Source organism: Mustelus asterias, chromosome 7 (assembly GCF_964213995.1).
Source record: "Mustelus asterias chromosome 7, sMusAst1.hap1.1, whole genome shotgun sequence".
Classification (NCBI taxonomy): Eukaryota; Metazoa; Chordata; class Chondrichthyes; order Carcharhiniformes; family Triakidae; genus Mustelus; species Mustelus asterias.
This window is the reverse complement of record NC_135807.1, coordinates 43,127,449-43,145,675: the sequence shown is the minus strand read 5'-3', so window position 1 is coordinate 43,145,675 and position 18,227 is coordinate 43,127,449. Positions and strand designations below refer to the sequence as shown.

At 39.4% G+C, this 18,227-nt stretch overlaps 1 protein-coding gene across 4 annotated transcripts in view; it reads left to right on the top strand.

Annotated features, from left to right (window-relative positions):
* The window catches only part of esrp1 (epithelial splicing regulatory protein 1), an 85,079-nt gene extending 71,127 nt beyond the window's left edge, over positions 1-13,952 (top strand). Inside the window, exons 15-16 of one of the 4 annotated variants that reach the window (XM_078215971.1) lie at positions 10,487-10,612; positions 11,984-13,952. In XM_078215971.1, the coding sequence (XP_078072097.1) occupies positions 10,487-10,576 (90 nt within the window). In that variant the 3' untranslated portion in view covers positions 10,577-10,612; positions 11,984-13,952. The remainder of the gene's footprint in view (positions 1-10,486; positions 10,613-11,983) is intronic. The other 3 variants (XM_078215972.1, XM_078215970.1, XM_078215969.1) reach the window with 3 other exon arrangements.
* The last annotated feature ends 4,275 nt before the right edge of the window (positions 13,953-18,227 follow it).

Genomic DNA, 18,227 nt, shown 5'->3' with positions numbered 1-18,227 from the left:
ACAGAATCCTAGGATACATTTCATCAGGCCCAGGGGACTTATCGACCTTCAGTTTATTCAAAACTGCCAAGACATCCTCCCTCCGAACATCTATTTCCTCCAGCCTATTAGCCTGTAACACCTTCTCTTCCTGAAAAACATGGCCCCTCTCCTTGGTGAACACTGAAGAAAAGTATTCATTCATCACCTCGCCTATCTCTACTGACTCCATACACAAGTTCCCACTACTGTCCTTGACCAGCCCTAACCTCACCCTGGTCATTCTTTTATTCCTCACATAAGAGTAAAAAGCCTTGGGGTTTTCCTTGATCCGACCCGCCAAGGACTTCTCATGTCCCCTCCTAGCTCTCCTAAGCCCCTTTTTCAGCTCATTCCTTGCTAACTTGTAACCCTCAATCGAGCCATCTGAACCTTGTTTCCTCATCCCTACATAAGCTTCCCTCTTCCTTTTCACAAGACATTCCACCTCTTTTGTGAACCATGGTTCCCTCACTCGGCCATTTCCTCCCTGCCTGACAGGAACATACCTATCAAGGGCATCCAGTATTTGTTCCTTGAAAAAGTTCCACTTTTCATTCGTTCCTTTCTCTGACAGTTTCTGTTCCCAACTTATGCCCCCTAATTCTTGCCTAATCGCATCATAATTACCCCTCCCCCAATTGTAAACCTTGCCCTGCCGTACGGCCCTATCCCTCTCCATTGCAATAACAAAAGACACCGAATTGTGGTCACTATCTCCAAATTGCTCTCCCACAACCAAATCTAACACTTGGCCCGGTTCATTTCCCAGTACCAAATCCAATGTGGCCTCACCTCTAGTCGGCCCATCCACATATTGTGTCAGGAAACCTTCCCGCACACACTGCACAAAAACTGCCCCATCCAAACTATTTGACCTACAAAGGTTCCAATCAATATTTGGAAAGTTAAAGTCCCCCATGACAACTACCCTGTGACCCCCACACCTTTTTACATATACTGGTAGAAATGTATACAGTTGGTTTTTGTATTTCTTGCTAGTTTACTTTCATATTCTATGTTCTCTATCAGTTTCTTGGTTCTCATTTCAATTCTAAAATGCTCCCAAACCTCAAGCTTAGCATTTTTTTGGCCTCTTGCTTATTGCTCTTGTTGATCTAATATGTCCTTAAATTCTCGAGCCATGATTGGATCACCTTTGCTGTTGGTTTTTTGTGCCTCAAAGGAATGTATATTTGTTGTAAACTATGTATTCTTTCAATGCTAGCCATTGCCTGTCTACTACCATAGCTTTTTAATGTAGTTTCCCAATCTACCACAGCTAATTTGCCCCTCATACCTTCATTATTTCCTTTGTTTAGATTTAAGACCCTAGTTTTGAATTGAACTACGTCACTTTTGAACTTAATGTAAAATTACATCATATTATGGTCGCTTTAACCTAAAGGCTCCTTTGTAACATTATTACTTGGCCCTTACCCATTACACAATAGAATAGTCCATTCTGTAATTGGTTCCTCAACATACTGTTCTAGAAAACAATTTCCTATACATTCCAGGAATTCATCCTGCATTGCATTAGTCCAGTCTATATGAAGATTGAAGTCCATGATTGTATTACCCTTGTTGCATGCATCTCTAGTTTCCTGAGTCATACTGTGCCCTACATTACCACTACTATTTGGTAGTCTATAAATATTAGGTGGCACAATGGTTAGTACTGTGCCAGGGACCTGAGTTCAATTCCGGCCTCGGGCGCCTCTGTGGAGTTTGCATGTTCTCCCTGTATGTGTGGGTTTCCTCCGGGAACAGCTTCACTGTCACTTGGTCAACATCATGGCACTCCCTCTCTAAAGCAGTGTGGGTGTATCTACACCTCGGGGACTGCAGCGGTTCAAGAAGGCAACTCACCATCACCTTCTGAGATTGTTCACAACATTTTTATTGTAGTTGCTGAGCTGTAAAAATCATGTTGGCCGTGCCTCTTGATGGTCTAAACCCATCTTCAAATGTAATAAGTCACATCAGAAGGGTTCTTGTCGTGATCTTCCCTGAATGGAAAGCAGGGTGATGCCTCTAATTTCCACATTGGATTTGTTCCCTTTCTTGAAAATTGTCAGGGCATGCTTGAGATCATTCCAGATCTTTGTTAAGGCATGGAGCTGCAATGTTCGTTTCGTTCCTCCAGCGGGGGTTCCATCACCACCTGCTGCTTTGTTGTTCATTTGCATTATAGTTTTCATCACCTGTTGGCAGAGTCCAAGCTCATCTCTAACTGGCTGTTCTGGGATGGAGTTGAAAACACTCCTGTCAAAAATTAATTCTTGATTGAACATCAATATACCACGGTGCACGTGGCACAGTGGTTAACACTGCTGCCCCACAGCGCCAGGGACCTGGGTTCAATTCTGGCCTCGGGTGACTGTGTGGAGTTTGCACATTTTTCCCGTGTCTACCTGGGTTTCCTCCGGGTGCTCCAGTTTCCTTCCACACTCCAAAAGTGTGCGAGTTATGTTGATTGGCCATGCTGAATTGCCCCTTGGTGTCCCAAGAAGTGTCGATTAGCGGGAATAGCAGGATAAATACGTGGGGTTACAGGGATGAGGGCTGGGTGGGATTTTTGTCAGTGGAGGCTCACTGGGCCGAATGGCCACCTTCTGCACTGTGGGAATTCTATTGCCTTCTATCAGTAGAGTTTTATATAAAGTGAACTTTCTGGAGAGAAATATTCTTCACCGGCTGCCATTAACTTTTGATCTGATCCTGTATCTCTAAGAATATTAACTTGTTTGCCTACTTTACCTGATAAAAGTGGGGACAAATCACCCTTGAACACAATTTTATAATCTTCTCTCCTTTGATCTATTCGCCTGGACAATGCATTTTGAGGGTACTGGTTTGCCATAAACTGCCCCTGCTAATACAGCATTTCCTAAAGACATGTTATGCATTGCCAGTTTTGGCTTTTAATATCTAACACTCGTGTCCTCTTGGGACAAAAATCGGTCGCCTCGAATCAAACTGGCCTCCATACTGCTTTTTTTTACTGTTCTGAGGAGTTTCCGCCTGTTCATTTCTGCTGTCCGTTAGCCGAGCCATGACTTCAGCTTGTCTGGTTTTGTAAACAAAATACTGCTGCTGGTCACATGTTTGTGAGGCAATTCATTAATCACCCAATATTGCAGCTGCCCTCCTCTCATCTATAGTCTTCTATGTGGGACCTTATTCCGAAAGGATACTATTTTAAAATTCTTCCATAAGCATTATCGCTTTTAAGGTTTTCAAAATCTTGTTCAATCTTCATTGATCTATACCACCCGTCAAATATAATTTCCTTTTCCTGAGCAAATCCCACAAGTCCAATTCTCTTTCTCTCATAAATTTCTAAGTTTTCGTCTGCAAGCTTCCGGAACTAACTTCTAGGCATCAAGAAAAGCAAAATGTGTTTTGTATTGAAACCACTGAACTTTTTTGCAGCCATTGCAACTTTGTAGCAATTTTCTCAGACACAAAATACATTTTAACTCTTCCCACACTGAATTTGGGCACCAGGCAAACATTCCTTGCCAAGTCAAAACCAAGAGTTAAATTTTAGTTATCCTGTTTGTGTAATCTAACCTTTACTTTAAGGTCAAATTTCCTCACTTTTTTTCTCTCTCTGGAGTTCATGGTTTTCCCATTGTAATTTTTCCTTTTTGGTTTCTTTTTCTCTTTAAGTTTTCCTTTTTATTTTGCTCTTTGGAATTGAGGTTCAGATATTTGCATTTCTCTCTTATCTTCCTAAATTTCCCTTTGGAATTCAAGTTTTATTTTTAATTTCCCTTTTCAAGATTTGTTTGCAACTGAATCTTGGCTAACTCAACTTGCATGCTATTGTAATTACTTTTCCCTTCCTCCGGTTCAGGTGATAATAATAATAATCTCTGCATTTTTAGGTCCTACTTTTAAATCTCTTTGTAATTTCTCTGCCAACAACTTCAAATTAATCTTTGTTAATTGTTGTAAGGCATCCATAGGTCCTTTCACTCCAAAAACACCTGAGCAATAGGTGCAGCCATGTTGACTGTTCAATGAATATAGCAAAAGTAACTGTGAACTCCTGTTTGTTTAAACTGGAAAATTACAGCGTATCTATTCCCAGCCTCTGGATTTGTAAACCTGCGGAGCCCTCAATTTGTTATTATTGCAGAGATCAATAACTTGAGAGATTCGAATTCCCACTGAAAAATAGAAAAGATCACGTGGCAGGATTTCAAATCTCAACTTTTACTGTAACAAACTAAAATCAACCTTGACTAAACATTATTTAGTAGGCAACTAATGCACCAAACTGCAGGAAAAACATTCAAATAAAAGCAAAATACTGGAGATAAAAACGGGATATGCTGGAAAAACGCAGCAAGTTTGGCAGCACCTGTCAAATCCACATGACCTCTCAGAACTGAAGAGGGATATAAATGTAATGAATTATATAATTGGAGAGGGGAGTGTAAGTGGCGGGGCAGGATGGAAAAATTAGTACTTTCTCACACAAACTCCATGCCTCATTTCTACATTTCAGTATGCTCTCCACAGAATTGCACTCTTTACAGGAACAAGTCCAAAGTTACTCGCAGCTTCCAGTTAGCTTGCTGCTCCCCACTTTGCTGAGTCATTATAGTCAGTGACTGCCAAAGGTTCTTTCATTTTTTTTCTAAGAAACCTCGAACCGACCTCCAGCAGCGTGGCTTACTCCCACGATTCCTTCCCTCGGCCACTTGCCTGAAAGAAAATCTGACCCAAGAGGGTAATAGATTATCGGTTGTCGGTATGTACTGTCTCATAGTTGATGACCAAATTAGCCGCCTTCGGCTCGCTATTTTTTGCTGTTCATTTGCAAAAGCTTCACGGGCAGTCCAGGCAAATTGGAACAGGGCAATAATTAACACCATTCAGTCTCAACTTTCCAGGGCTGGTACCATCGGGTGTTAAGTTTAGCTCAAACCTGCCTTTTCACAAAGTAAGAAAGTCTCACAACACCAGGTTAAAGTCCAACAGGTTTATTTGGAATCGTGAGCTTTCGGAGCGCTGCTCCTTCATCAAAAAAGCTGCCTATCAATATATTACATGAAGAAATATTCCCTGTAGAAACGGTGTGGCAGGTTGTGCCTAGTGGTGAAGCACTGCAAAGGTGTCAATTTACTGCAGGCAAGTACAGGAGAGAAACTATCAGCAAGCATCCATAATTAGTTGTCAACCCTGACTTGCAATAAACTATTGTAGCAACATTCAAATGTCATTGGAAACAAACTTAAATATGCAAATCCAGGTCTGACTGCAGAGTCTAAAATCTTAGTTTGAGTGGGGCTCCTGACTGACTGGCAGGCAGTAAGGTCTCATGCAATTTTTTTTCCAAAATAGGCCAGCAGTCATTAATCTGCTGTTTGAGTGATCATGTATTTTCAAAAGTATTTGTGGCACTTGCACTGTCACGCCCAGTAAAGCTAGATCTCCTTGATGCCGTTAACACTGTTTTCAATGCATCTCTGTCAGTATTGTTGACAATATAATTTACTCTCTGTTCATCCCTACAGAATTATCAAGTGCATAATTGTGCACATGATTGTGGAGTAGTGAGGGACTCTTGGAGTTCTCTGAACTTGAATATTCCAGTAGTGTAATTGTTAGAAAGCTGGCTTCTTATAGCTATGGTTGTTAGACAAAGGAATACTCGGAACAAAAGCTTACAATTACCTTGAATATTTATGGGAGAAAAGTTTTTCATAATGAAATCTCTCTCATTTCTGTTAGAGAGGAGTGGGTCAGTTCAAACAGCACTGTTTTCCTCTTTCCTCCTGTCTGTAAATGGAAGATATTTTGAATTAGTTTGTTTTAAAGAATAAGCAGTGGTGTATTATTTTAAACCCCTTGGTTTTTGTGACCCAATTTTACTAATAACCTTACAGCAAACTCTAGTTAGGGTTAACTCCATGTTATCTTTGAACATTTTGCAAACCTACGAAAAGGAGTGTTTGCAACTTCCCACTTGGCATTCGCACAATAAAGAGAAGGATAGAGAAAAGGCAGTTTACAGTACAGGGCACAGAAAAACTGAAGATAGTGATTCACATGTTTTTCAGAGTGTCAAAGCCATAATCTGATGAGGAAATCTTTCAAGGGGTTTCAATGGTTTGCCAGCTGGAGACGAGTGTTGTAAGATGTGCTTTCTCAGGTGGTGTTCATGATGTCACAAGGTGAAGTAGGTATGCAGAGTTGGCGTTCGGTCTGCAGGCGATGATATAAAATCTTCCACTAGTCAAGTTAGATGGGCTGGTGGACTAACCAGCCCAAGTGGGTGGCACAGTGGTTAGCACTGCTGCCTCCACAGCACTAGAGACCCAGGTTCAATTCCGGCCTCTGGTCACTGTCTGTCTGGAGTCTGCACTTTCTCCCCGTGTCTGTGTGGGTTTCCTCCGGTTTCCTCCCACAGTCCAAAGATGTGCAGGTCAGGTAGACTGGCCATGCTAAATTGACCCTAGTGTCAGGGGGATTAGCAGGGTAAATGTGTGGGGCTACGGGAATAGGGCCTGGGTCGGATTGTGGTCAGTACAGATTTGATGGGCCAAATAACAACCTCCCCCTGTACTGTAGGGACTCTACGATATTCTATGATAACCTGGACAGAGCTTGCTTCTGTGGGGCCTGCCAGTTTGATGTTAAACAGCAGACTGGCTGCACAGCTCTTGGATCCTCTGACCTTCCTTCTCTACAGTGACTTTGACAAGGGATGTTTATCCAACATTTGGAATTTGGCTTTATTTTCAGGATTGATAATGTCTTGGCCATTATGGTTTGAAAGGGGTGCCATTCATGTTGAGGGTCTGGGGTTTGGGAAGCCATTTTCTCAGCAGACCCCGTTATGAAGGTTGGCTTATCAAATGCAAATGGAATTCATGTGGCTCCGATTAGAAATAGACTTACAAACAATTAGAAACTAGCAGCTGATTCAAGTGAAATTAAACAGCACTTCTGGCACTCAGCATGGTATGAAATGTGTATCGGCAAGCATGGACTTAAAAATAAGCACTTGTAAAAACATAGTCACTCATTTTCTGGTGTTATCACTATAAACTTTAATTTTTCTCAACTGCGCTTGTGCCAGATGGTGCCATGTGTTGGAAGATAAACTTGGAATGAAGTGCACAGCCAGCTGATTACTAACCCTATTACTTAACCCGTTTACTGGTTAAGGGCACAGTTTGGGTAATATGTGACATGGAAAATATGGATTATTGTTTACTACTTCCTCTTCAATTTAAGCAAACTTCTTTCACACAGGTTAACCAGTTTTGGTCTTGGGTAGCTTAGTTGTTGTTCCAGGTCATATGCTTCTGTTTGAGCGAATTCATTAAAGGCAGGGCATTGTGCCCTGATGGATTTTACTCCCTCAGGTACCTAGTTTTTTTAAATTTCAGAGTGCCATTGTTTTTCAGAGCACACTGCCATTTCATTGAAGAAATTACTGCCTTGTGATTAGCCATAAAGCTGCCTTTTCCAAATTAGCCAATGACTACTTTTGTAGTTGCTCATCTGGAACACCAAAAATTGAATTGATTGATTGAGGGAGTGCTTAACTTCCAGTAATACAATCCTTTTGGTGCACCTTATGAACTAAATGAAATTCCATCAAATTTTGGAAGACATTTTAAAGCTTACTTATCCACCTTCTGTTACTGTCTGTAAAGTATCCTCCGGTTAGGAGGAAAACCTTGCCAGGGTTTCAAATTGCTGATTGCTATTCGGTGACTATGTTGGAATTTATAATGTGGGAATGTCTGTCAAGGATTAATATATTCAGCCCTAAGATCCCCTGCAGTAAAATAGGCTGTTTGCACTCATGTATGCATTCTGGTAAAATGGCCAAAGTTGATCAAAGGTGGCAGCACCTGTTGAACTGTGCATATGTAACCATCACCATAATGAGAAGAGCTGAATCAATTGATAAGTCCTTGTTGTATGTAGACAAAGCATTGTTCTTTTCAGCTGGATGCACCCAACTTGTGCAATTCTGATGTTATTTTGCTGGCTTCTCTCACACTGTGGAGATGCCGGCGTTGGACTGGGGTAAACACAGTAAGAAGTTTAACAACACCAGGTTAACAACACCAGGTAAACACAGTAAGAAGTTTAACAACACACGTTGTTTTGTTTCTTAAAGACTTGATTAGTTGTAAGTATTCGCATTCCAACCATTATTCATGTAAATTGAGTCTGTGTCTTTATATGCTCTGTTTGTGAACAGAATTCCCACTCACCTGAAGAAGGGGCTTGCAGCTCCGAAAGCTTGTGTGGCTTTTGCTACCAAATAAACCTGTTGGACTTTAACCTGGTGTTGTTAAACTTCTTACTGTGTTCTCTCACACTCTCATATTTGGGTTTTAGCAATGGGGGGGAGGGGGCGATTCACTCATATTGGTTGAAAAATGTGATTGCTTTGATGATAAATGCCATTTAAAAATATTCCCAATGTGGATAACTCTATGAATCATTGCGTATGTACCTCTACCCATTTACTTACATCAATCAATAAGTTAGAAATTCTAAGTGTCTGTGCCATCAAGTTTTAGGATCAATGTAAATGCAAATCAATGCAACATATTTCCATTAAATAGTTTGTTTCAGTGGCAGCTGGTGACATTTTTAACAGATGACACATAGCTGTACATGCCTAGCTAAACAAGAACATAGGACATAGAACATTACAGCGCAGTACAGGCCCTTCAGCCCTCGATGTTGCGCCGACCAGTGAAACCAATCTAAAGCCCACTGAACCTACACAATTCCAATATCATCCATATGTTTATCCAATGACCATTTAAATGCCCTTAATGTTGGTGAGTCCACTACTGTTGCAGGCAGGGTATTCCACGTCCTTATTAGCTTGTTAGCATGACAAACCCGTCCTGAGGAATTCTGCTTATAACCTTATACCAACCAACCTTATAATCTGCACTCGCTGATTTACCAGCGATTGATACTGTTAACAACCACAGGAAAATACTCGTTTGAGATTGTGCACTTTTCTAAAAAATGTATTTGTTATTCGGAGTGTATTTAAATAAGGACAACCAGCTACTTAGATTTTTCAAAGTCAAATTTCCTTTGTACATTCAGATCATGGTCAATGAATGGAAGTTATGATCCATTCTATTCCGTACTGATATGGCCTGTCCTCCTTGGTGGACTCCTGGCAATGCTGCAGTGTTCTTGTCAAGATGGGATCTTTGGTTGCAAATGGTCGATACTTATCTGAACACTCGCCCTTGTACTACTCCACCTCTTGATTATTGTAGCTAGGAATTTCATGGCAATGGCTGCTGCCTTACAGGGAAAGGAGCTACAGTTTCAACAAACAGCCTCCCCACTGTTCTGTCACTAACTGCTAAATCCTTCACCACCTTCATATTTTTAAACTGAAATCAGATTAAACTTTTTCATGTCAGCCTCGGATGCAAATGTCTAGGTAAGATATCCAGGATATGTGCCTGAAACAACTTTTAGATCCATTGCATGCAAATAGGGAGGCTTAGGGTCTATGACTCCTTCCCAAAATAGGCCTGCACTGAACACTGCTGCTGCTGCACTGGCTGCTTTCGGTTTACATATGGCTTAACCAGTGATCTGGAGGCCACCACCCCCAAAAAAGATAAGTATTGCAGAAAATACTTATTTGACTCTGAAACCTGGGGGGACATGCGCACACTATTAATAAAAGTGGCCAAGTTACTGGATGATAAAAACTCAACAATCCTTTAGGGCATGAAATCTACTATTCTTGTCCAGTTTGCCTTATTTGTGCCTCCAGTCCCACACCAATGTGATTTTATTCTTAACTGTTCGCTGAAATGGCCTAGCAGGCCAAAAGGGGCCAAGTAATTCAAGATGCAAGCTCACCACCACGATAGTAATTATGAATGAGCAGCAAATGCTGGCTTTTGCATGTTGTCCAATTGTCAAGGCTGCATTTTTAAAATCTAGCTAGGAAACTTGTGCTTTCTTTTTCAGGATGACATTCATATCTTGAATTATCTCAAAGTAATGTCCTCAATATTATTCAGGGTTGCTGTAATATCTTTTTTTTAAAAACAAAAACACTAGAACGTGCAGCAAATGTAAATCCAAAGACTTGGCTAATATTTGAATGAACTTCACTTTGCTGTGCAACTTTACAATGATCCGCTTCTGGACAGAGTGCTAGACAGCAGCAGAACATCAGGTTATGGAATATTCTTTAGAAGTCGAACCAGATACAACTCTCATCCTGATTCTGATAATCACTTTGAATGTTGTATCTCCACTCCAAGTCACTGCTTGAGTTTTAAGAATTAATGTACAATATAAATGTAAATGTTTGAGAGAAATCTAATAAGAGCCAACATCAAACTACTGCAACATGTGTTTTTTATTTGATAAGACCGAGATGGTGAGAGTTTAATAGATTTTTTATGTATGTTCAACCTTGCATCAGTATCCAGCTGAGGAATGCCAAGGACTTGTGCATGCTCACGACCAAGCCAGGACAGTGTTCACACATCCCAAAGAATGGGTCTGTATTTAAATGGCTCATGAGCTAGACCTCTTTAAGAGAAGGCAGGTAAGGAAGTGCTATGTCCACTTAACTGGGTCACTCGACCTGTATTAAGGATGCTTTCACAAATCATGTGGTGTTGGGAAAACTGATGGTGTACATGTGTGCAAAGCATTGTGGATCAGGTGTCCGCTTTATTCATCGTTCTGTGTGGGTTTAAGGTTTGTCAAATGCACTTGCATTGCTGCACTACCTTAGGACATGTGTCTAAGTATCTGTTTCAAAATGTATACAGTTCACTTTTGATATATTCTCTCTGGTTATGCAATTACCTGGAGTGTTAGGATAGACAAATAGGTTGCTTCAAGATCTCTGCCAGCTCCAAGGTTGCACAGGCAGCTGGCCTTCTTTTGCCTTCTCTCTCTAGAGAAGTGACATGCCTTGCTTTCCACTCAACAGCTTGCCATAACAGTATTTCTAGGACCAGAAGCATGACAAGCAAAAGTATTCATTATTTTAAAAATAGCTACCTGTGATGAAAATAAGCATAATAACTTGCATAGCAGTGGTATATATTACACACATGCTAAATAAACAGTCATTTGCTTACTTCCCTGCCCTGCCTTATCACTTGATACTCATTTAACAAAAAGTATCGCATTCTTGCAGACCTATGTTTCATCTGTATATATTTTTGACCTTGTAACCTAGCTAATCTTTCTTGCACATTCTCATGTTATTCAGACTTGAGGTTCTAAATGTTAAATGTACAGTTCAGTCATAAGTCACTACTAAAATTGTTTGGCTGATTTAATAGTGATTATTTTAGGGGATATTGGCCTGCATCACAAGACACCGGTCGGTGCCCAATTCCCCATATTGGGAATTCCTCATCTCATCCATGGTACAGTAGAGAGCACCAAATGATACCAGACAATTTCCTACAAAGAGGGGATGGTAAGTCATTCTGGGCTGCTCTCTTTATGGATGGTATAGAGCAGCATGAACAGAGCCTCCCATTATTGCCAGCAAGACTGAAGCTGTAGCTCAGTCTTGGGGATCTGACTGTGAGAACTGTTTGGAGCTGGTGTGTGTTTCTCTCTCTTTCTGCCACTCACAGCTTCTGACTATGCCTTTGAGTTTCACCCTGGAACACCTGTTGTTGATTCTCTGTATATCTTGCAGATACTTATCCATATGTAAATTGAGGTGCAACAGCACTTTGAAACAGAATAGGGTTGACTGATGTGGCTCTAAATTAGCAACACTCATATGGACAGTAGCAAAAATAAACCTTCCGGTGATGGGAATTGCAAGTAACTGAATAAAAGAAGCCTGCCTGGTGCTGGGTTTTTATCTGCAGAATGGAGCATGTTGCTGTGGGATATATCTCCAGTGACCTATTATTACATTCCTATTTTTATTTACTTGCTGCAGATTCCCCCCGAGTCTGTGCTGATCATGTCTAACTTGTATGGACAATCCAGTGGCGACGCTTTTGTGATATTTCCATCATTGGATGCTGCCAAGCAAGCTGTGGTAGAGAAGAACCACCAACACATTGGCAGTCGCTATGTGGATCTTTACTTGTTGTAAAATATGATGTGCTACTCAGTATGGAAACATAGGTAGCAAGCTTGTTTATGCAGAAGAAATAACATCCATAGCAAAAATTCAGAATGAAGATGTTTCTTACAATATCCTACCAACGAAATGAGAGTGATGCCATTTTCATTCCATCTTGGAGGATACCTGAAGCCGGACATTGAAAGAATATATACATCATCAAATATTAACTTGGTTTCATTAGCATAATCTGTAATGTTCCAGCTTTTATATGAACAATAAAACTTTGATACCATTGTAACACTTAGGCACAGGGTATTCCATAGCAATATTCATTGTAAAAGACATCTATAACATTGATCCATGCCACTCATTATTGTAACACATCAATGCAGGCCTTTTCCATGACAAACATTACAGTGATGCACTTGTACAGAGCACTTCCTCACCAATCATTATTGTAACACTCGACGGGGCATTCTTCTTGCAACTCTGTGTAGCATGTTCTTTTTATAGGTCTCCTCTACTCCAATCATTACATGCCTGTTCCGGGCTCATCAAAGCCAATCGTTACTATAACTTGTAAAGAGCTATTTATTTGGTATAACACACCTGTACAGGGAACTTCCATGCCAGCAATTGTTATAATATACATTTATAGGAATTTTCTATGTTACTCATTGTAGTAACACATCTGAACAGCACTTGCACATGCCAAACGTTAATATAATAAACGTGTACAGAGCACTTCTCTCATAAATGTTTAACACTTGTAGAAGCCTCTTCGCTGTCACTTTTTTTCTCTCTCACACCTGTACAGGGCTCTCCCATGTCTCCCATTTTAGAAAGGCTCATTTATTAAAACCATTCCTCTATCGTACCTGCACAAGACTCTCTTTGACTTCAATAATACATATACAGGATGCTTTCCTGACATTCATTATTCTACTAGATGACATTATCAGACAGTTCTTTATCACTGCTTTAATCCAAGACCAGTATGAGCCTCGTATCTGCCAGTTGTTGCTATGATACAGCACTATTCCATGCCAATCCTTTCTGCAGTTGAAAGTTTATTTATTCTGCTATTTAACATTGAAAATATTTAGTCTGAAGACTATTGCTTCCTTTTTTTCTAAGTTTCACAAATGTGTCTTTTAATAGAAAATCACAAATATAAATTTTATATGTATAAATTGTTTACAAGCATGTTAAGCGCTATTCAAAATGTATGCCTGCTATAATAATCAATATCAAGCACGGACTAAAAAAGTTGAAGTGTGCCTTTTATATTTTTAGACTATAGTGGCCAAAATTTTATATATTAACGTTCACATTTATCTGGCTGGAATATTATTTCTAGCTGCTCTCAAATCTGAACATAAGTGTCAGCACAGACAAGCAAACAGGCCAAAGACATGAGATAGAAAGTGTTAAAACACATTTAGTTCAACTGATCTGCAAATGACTCAATGTATATGCATGTTTAGATTATAGACCGCTAGGCTTTAACGGTTAAATATAACATATATAAAAATATTGAAAATCAGATACCACCAGTTTGATTGTAGCAGATAACTTTGATATGAAATATTAGAGATTTGTGACTGTGAGCATTAAAATGCAGAATATATTGTTTTAAGTGGCAAGAGTTAGCTCAAGGAGTGCAATACTTGAGGACAATTCTGAGACTTTATGTGCAACTGCTATCCTAATATTTGAACCCATAAATGTCAAAGGAATGATTTTTTAAAAGAAAAACTGTATATGCAGACAATTATATATTTGTCCATACATTTGTATATTAAATTCAGTGTTAAATAAAATACTGTTAAGTTTATTTTCAGTGCTCCTTGGTCTAATTTAGTCAATGTAGGTTTAGCAGTTAAGTTCAGGTTGATGTGAGGTTACTGGGCTTGAATCCTCCCATGGGGATGTGACAACGTTGATCCATTTCAGGTACTGTGGGTGGAGATTGCCGAGGGACATATACTGCCTGAAAAACAAACATTTCTATTTTGTTTCTGTCTTTATGGCTTTTTGAATAATTTCTTATTCGTGGAACTATCTAGGCGAAGTTACTGATAATTTAAGAAGCTGAATTAACATCAATCATTATCTCTAACTATGTATGTTAATTCAGTTTCATTAGGTCACTTCCAGTGACTTATGGAATCAGAATTTTATACAATAGAGGCCAGTCAGCCCATTGACTTCGAACAGCTCTCTGGTAGAGCTATCTACTTTCCTTTCATTCTCTCATCCTATTCTCCTTGCCCCATATTCTTTATAAATTTCCTTTTCCAATTACTTATCTGTTAAAACTGGTCGGTTGGGATCAGGTTAGAAATGTTTCAAATTTTAATTTCTAAAGATGTTCATTCTGGGGAGTGGGGGGGGAGTTTATCCCCCAAGTGTCTGTAGTCCAACACCGTAAGAAGCATTGATTTTTGTCCTGGGAAATGAGATAACACAAGGAATTAATGTCAAAGTCAGAAATCCATTGGGAAACAGTGATGACACTATAGTTGGCTTTAATGTAAGAATAGAAAAGAAAACTGAAGTGAAGGTAATTGGGTTGGAAAAATGCAGCGTTCAGCAAGATGAGGAATTGGTAAACTAGATGGAAAAAATTGGGAAACAGTTCAAACGATCGATAGTGAAAAACCTTCAATTATGAGATTGATTGAATGTACAATGTAGGGAGGCCATGATGTTATGGTATCATCTAGTACTAGTAATCCAGAGGCCAAGGTAATGCTTTGGGGACCAAGGGGTCGAATCCTACAATGGTATGCTTCTCCGTGTGAAGGATGTATCAGTTTGAAAGAAAAGGTATAGAATGCTGCAAAGATTAGTTTTTGGTGCAGAAACTGGGCAAGCTTAAGAAACCAGGCAAATGATTACTAAAAGGGAGAAATTGGATTGCATGAGAAAACCAACAATATATAAACAGTGAAAGGCTTTGCAAGTATATAAAACTGAAGAGAATAGCTAATATGAACATTGTTCCTTGAGAGTGGGCATTTAATAATGAGAAACAAAGAAATAGCAGAGGCATTGAATAAGTATTTTGTATTTGTCTTCACAGTAGACAACAGAAAAAGCACCCCAAGAATAGTTGAAAATCAAGAGGCTAAAAGATGGATGAAACTTAGGACAGCCATAATCACGAGAGAAAATGTAATGGGAAAACTCATGGAACTTGAGGCTGACAAGTCCCTTGGCCCTGATAGCCGGCATCCAAGAGTCATAAAAGAAATGGATAAAAATAGAGGTAGTGGATGCACCAATTGTCTTCCAAAATTCCCTAGATTCTGTAATAGTCGCAGCGAATTGGAAAATGCCAAACGTAGTTGTTCGGGAAAGGAGGAAGACAGAAAGCAGGAATCAGTCAGTTAGCCTAACATCTGTCACTGAGAAAATGACATTATTAAAGGGATAGTAGCAGGATATTTAAATAAAATATTATTTAAATAAAATATTTAAATGGAGAGAGACTGCAAAATGTTGCATGTTGCAGAGGGATCTGGGTGTCCTTGTACACTAATCACAAAAAGTCAGCATGCATGTACAGCAAGTAATTTGGAAGACAAATGTTGGCCTTTATTGCAAGAGGGATGGAGTATAAAACTAAGGAAATCTTGCTACAACTGTACAGGGCATTGGTGAGACTGTGTACAGTTTTGGTCTCCTTGCTTAAGATGGGACATACTTGAATTGAGAGCAATTCAGAAGATTCATTGGGCTGATTCTTAGGATGAAAGCTTTATGAGGAAAGCTTGAACAGGTTGGGCTTGTATTCATTGGAGTTTAGAAGAATGAGAGCTGACCTTACTGAAGTATATAAGATTCTGAGGGGGATTAATAGGGTGGATGCTGAGAGAATGTTTCCCTTGGTGAACAATGGGACACCATTTCAGAACAAGGGGTCTCCCATTTAAAATGGAGATGAGGAGGAATTTACTCTGAGGATCGTTGATCTGTGGATCTCTTCCTCAGAAGAGTAAAGTTGGGTCATTGTTGTTCTATTTGTGTTCAGATTAAATATCCATCTATCACATGACGATACCATCCCCCAGCAACAGGAACTCTCTGGTATCTCGCAATTTGCCTTGATGTGCACTGCCAACATGAAAAATAATTGTCTCAAGACATAATAAAACAACTCCCTACAAGCACTGACTATGTATATATTTTTCCCTCTTCTGAAAATGCTGTACTTACATCCTACTCATTGTTCGTAATGAAAGGACCTTCTATATGGTGCAATAGTGATAGTGTCTTTTGTTGACTTTAAAAAAATTGATAAAGCCTTTGTGTAGCTACTAAATGTGATCTACATTGCCAGAAGGCTACAGTAATGAGAGATCATATTAATTACAGCAAATGTTAAATCAACAGTACTTCTTGGCAGTAAAAATAGTGTGTTACTTCAGCCAGAAGCATTTGTTCAAACAAACTTTTATAAAGTCTTCACGGCAAATCAACAAGGATCCTGTGTAAGTAAGTCGGTGTTGAAAGGAATGGGTCGTGTTTACTTTTTGTCTAGGTTGGAGGGAGTGCCTTTCTGTTTTGTATTGTTGTTCTTGTGCAGGTGGTAAATACTGGCAGCGAGTGAAATGCACAGTGTTATGCTGGAGGCTTGCCTTTCACTCCACTTAAGACTATGCGGTGCAATGGTGTTGTCTAAAATCTCGGCTGCAATCAGTCAGCAAACATCAGTAGGTAAATTTGTGGAATGCTGCTTAGAACAGAAATTCATCAGTGTACTATTGTCAATTAGTGCATTTCAGCTAAGGTAACATGGGTTTGAATCATTCTAATATTGGCAAATAAGGTCATGTTTTGGCCCATTGTTTCTCACCTTGTGCTGGTTTCATATCAGGGTTTCGTACTCTAATCCCATTTCATACATTTTCCCTTCAAGCCATCAATTGTTTCTCTTATCCAGAGGGGGGACAATTAGCTGGGAATGCTCCTGATCAACTGCCTAATAAACCTTTACAGAGAGTGCACATGTGAATGTTGGAGACAGGGGAATAGGAGTTTGCCATTCAATCCCTCAAGCCTGTTTAATTATTCAATTAGTTCACAGTCGATCTGTCTTCACTTTATATCCTTGAAATGCTCTGATCTAATAAAAATCTATCGATCTCAGTATTGAAAAAGTCCCCTGATTAGTGTTTCAAACGTGTAGATTTGTGTTTGTTTTCTTTTCGTCTCTACTTATTTTACTATTTCTCAGCAATAAAGTCAGAACAGAGTACAATGCCATAAATTTGAATTGGCTGGAACCAAATACCAGATGAATTAGTGATTTGGTTGGAAGACTAATCAAAATATTTGTGCACCTCATATACATAAACTTCTGTGCCAATTAACTGTAAAATGTAAATCAATGCACAGTATTGTGATAAGTGTACAAGTACAGAAGGCCGTAACATTGATAAACATGGGAATGTTAGATTACTGGTCCATTTGAAATGCTGGATTTGTGATGTTGGATTGCATTCAAAAACAGCTTGAATATGTTTATCTCAAAACAGCTATTCCCTTCTCCGTTCCATTGCGCAACCATAGATTTATATGTGAAAGTTGATATGCAAAGGTTTCCACAATTGTGGAATGGAATGGAACAACACAAATTGGAACATGACTTCTATTCAGGCATTAGGTATAGTCATTCCAGCACCTAATCCTGTTAGTTTAATGCAAGTCTACTCTCCTCAAAACTTAATATGTTGATTGACGCTGATTCGCTTGAATCTTGAAAAATCCAAGAGAACATAGAGTCCCACCTCAAAATCATGGTACATTAAAATCAGCACTATTTTAACCGCTTATTAGCAATTTGCTAAGTACAGGTCTTAATCAAAAAATCATAAGTTGATGTCCATAATTGGAAGTGCCAACGAAGCGGGTATTTTCTCATTTACAACAACAACTTGCATTTTTAATTTAGTCAAATATCCCATGGTGCTTCGCATGAATATCATCAAAGAAAATTTGACAGTAAACCATGTAAGTAGTGTTACAATCCCTGAAGAAACTGAACTTTTAAAAAGCGATAAATTCCCCAGTGACCAACAGAAATAACCAAAGGACAAGATTT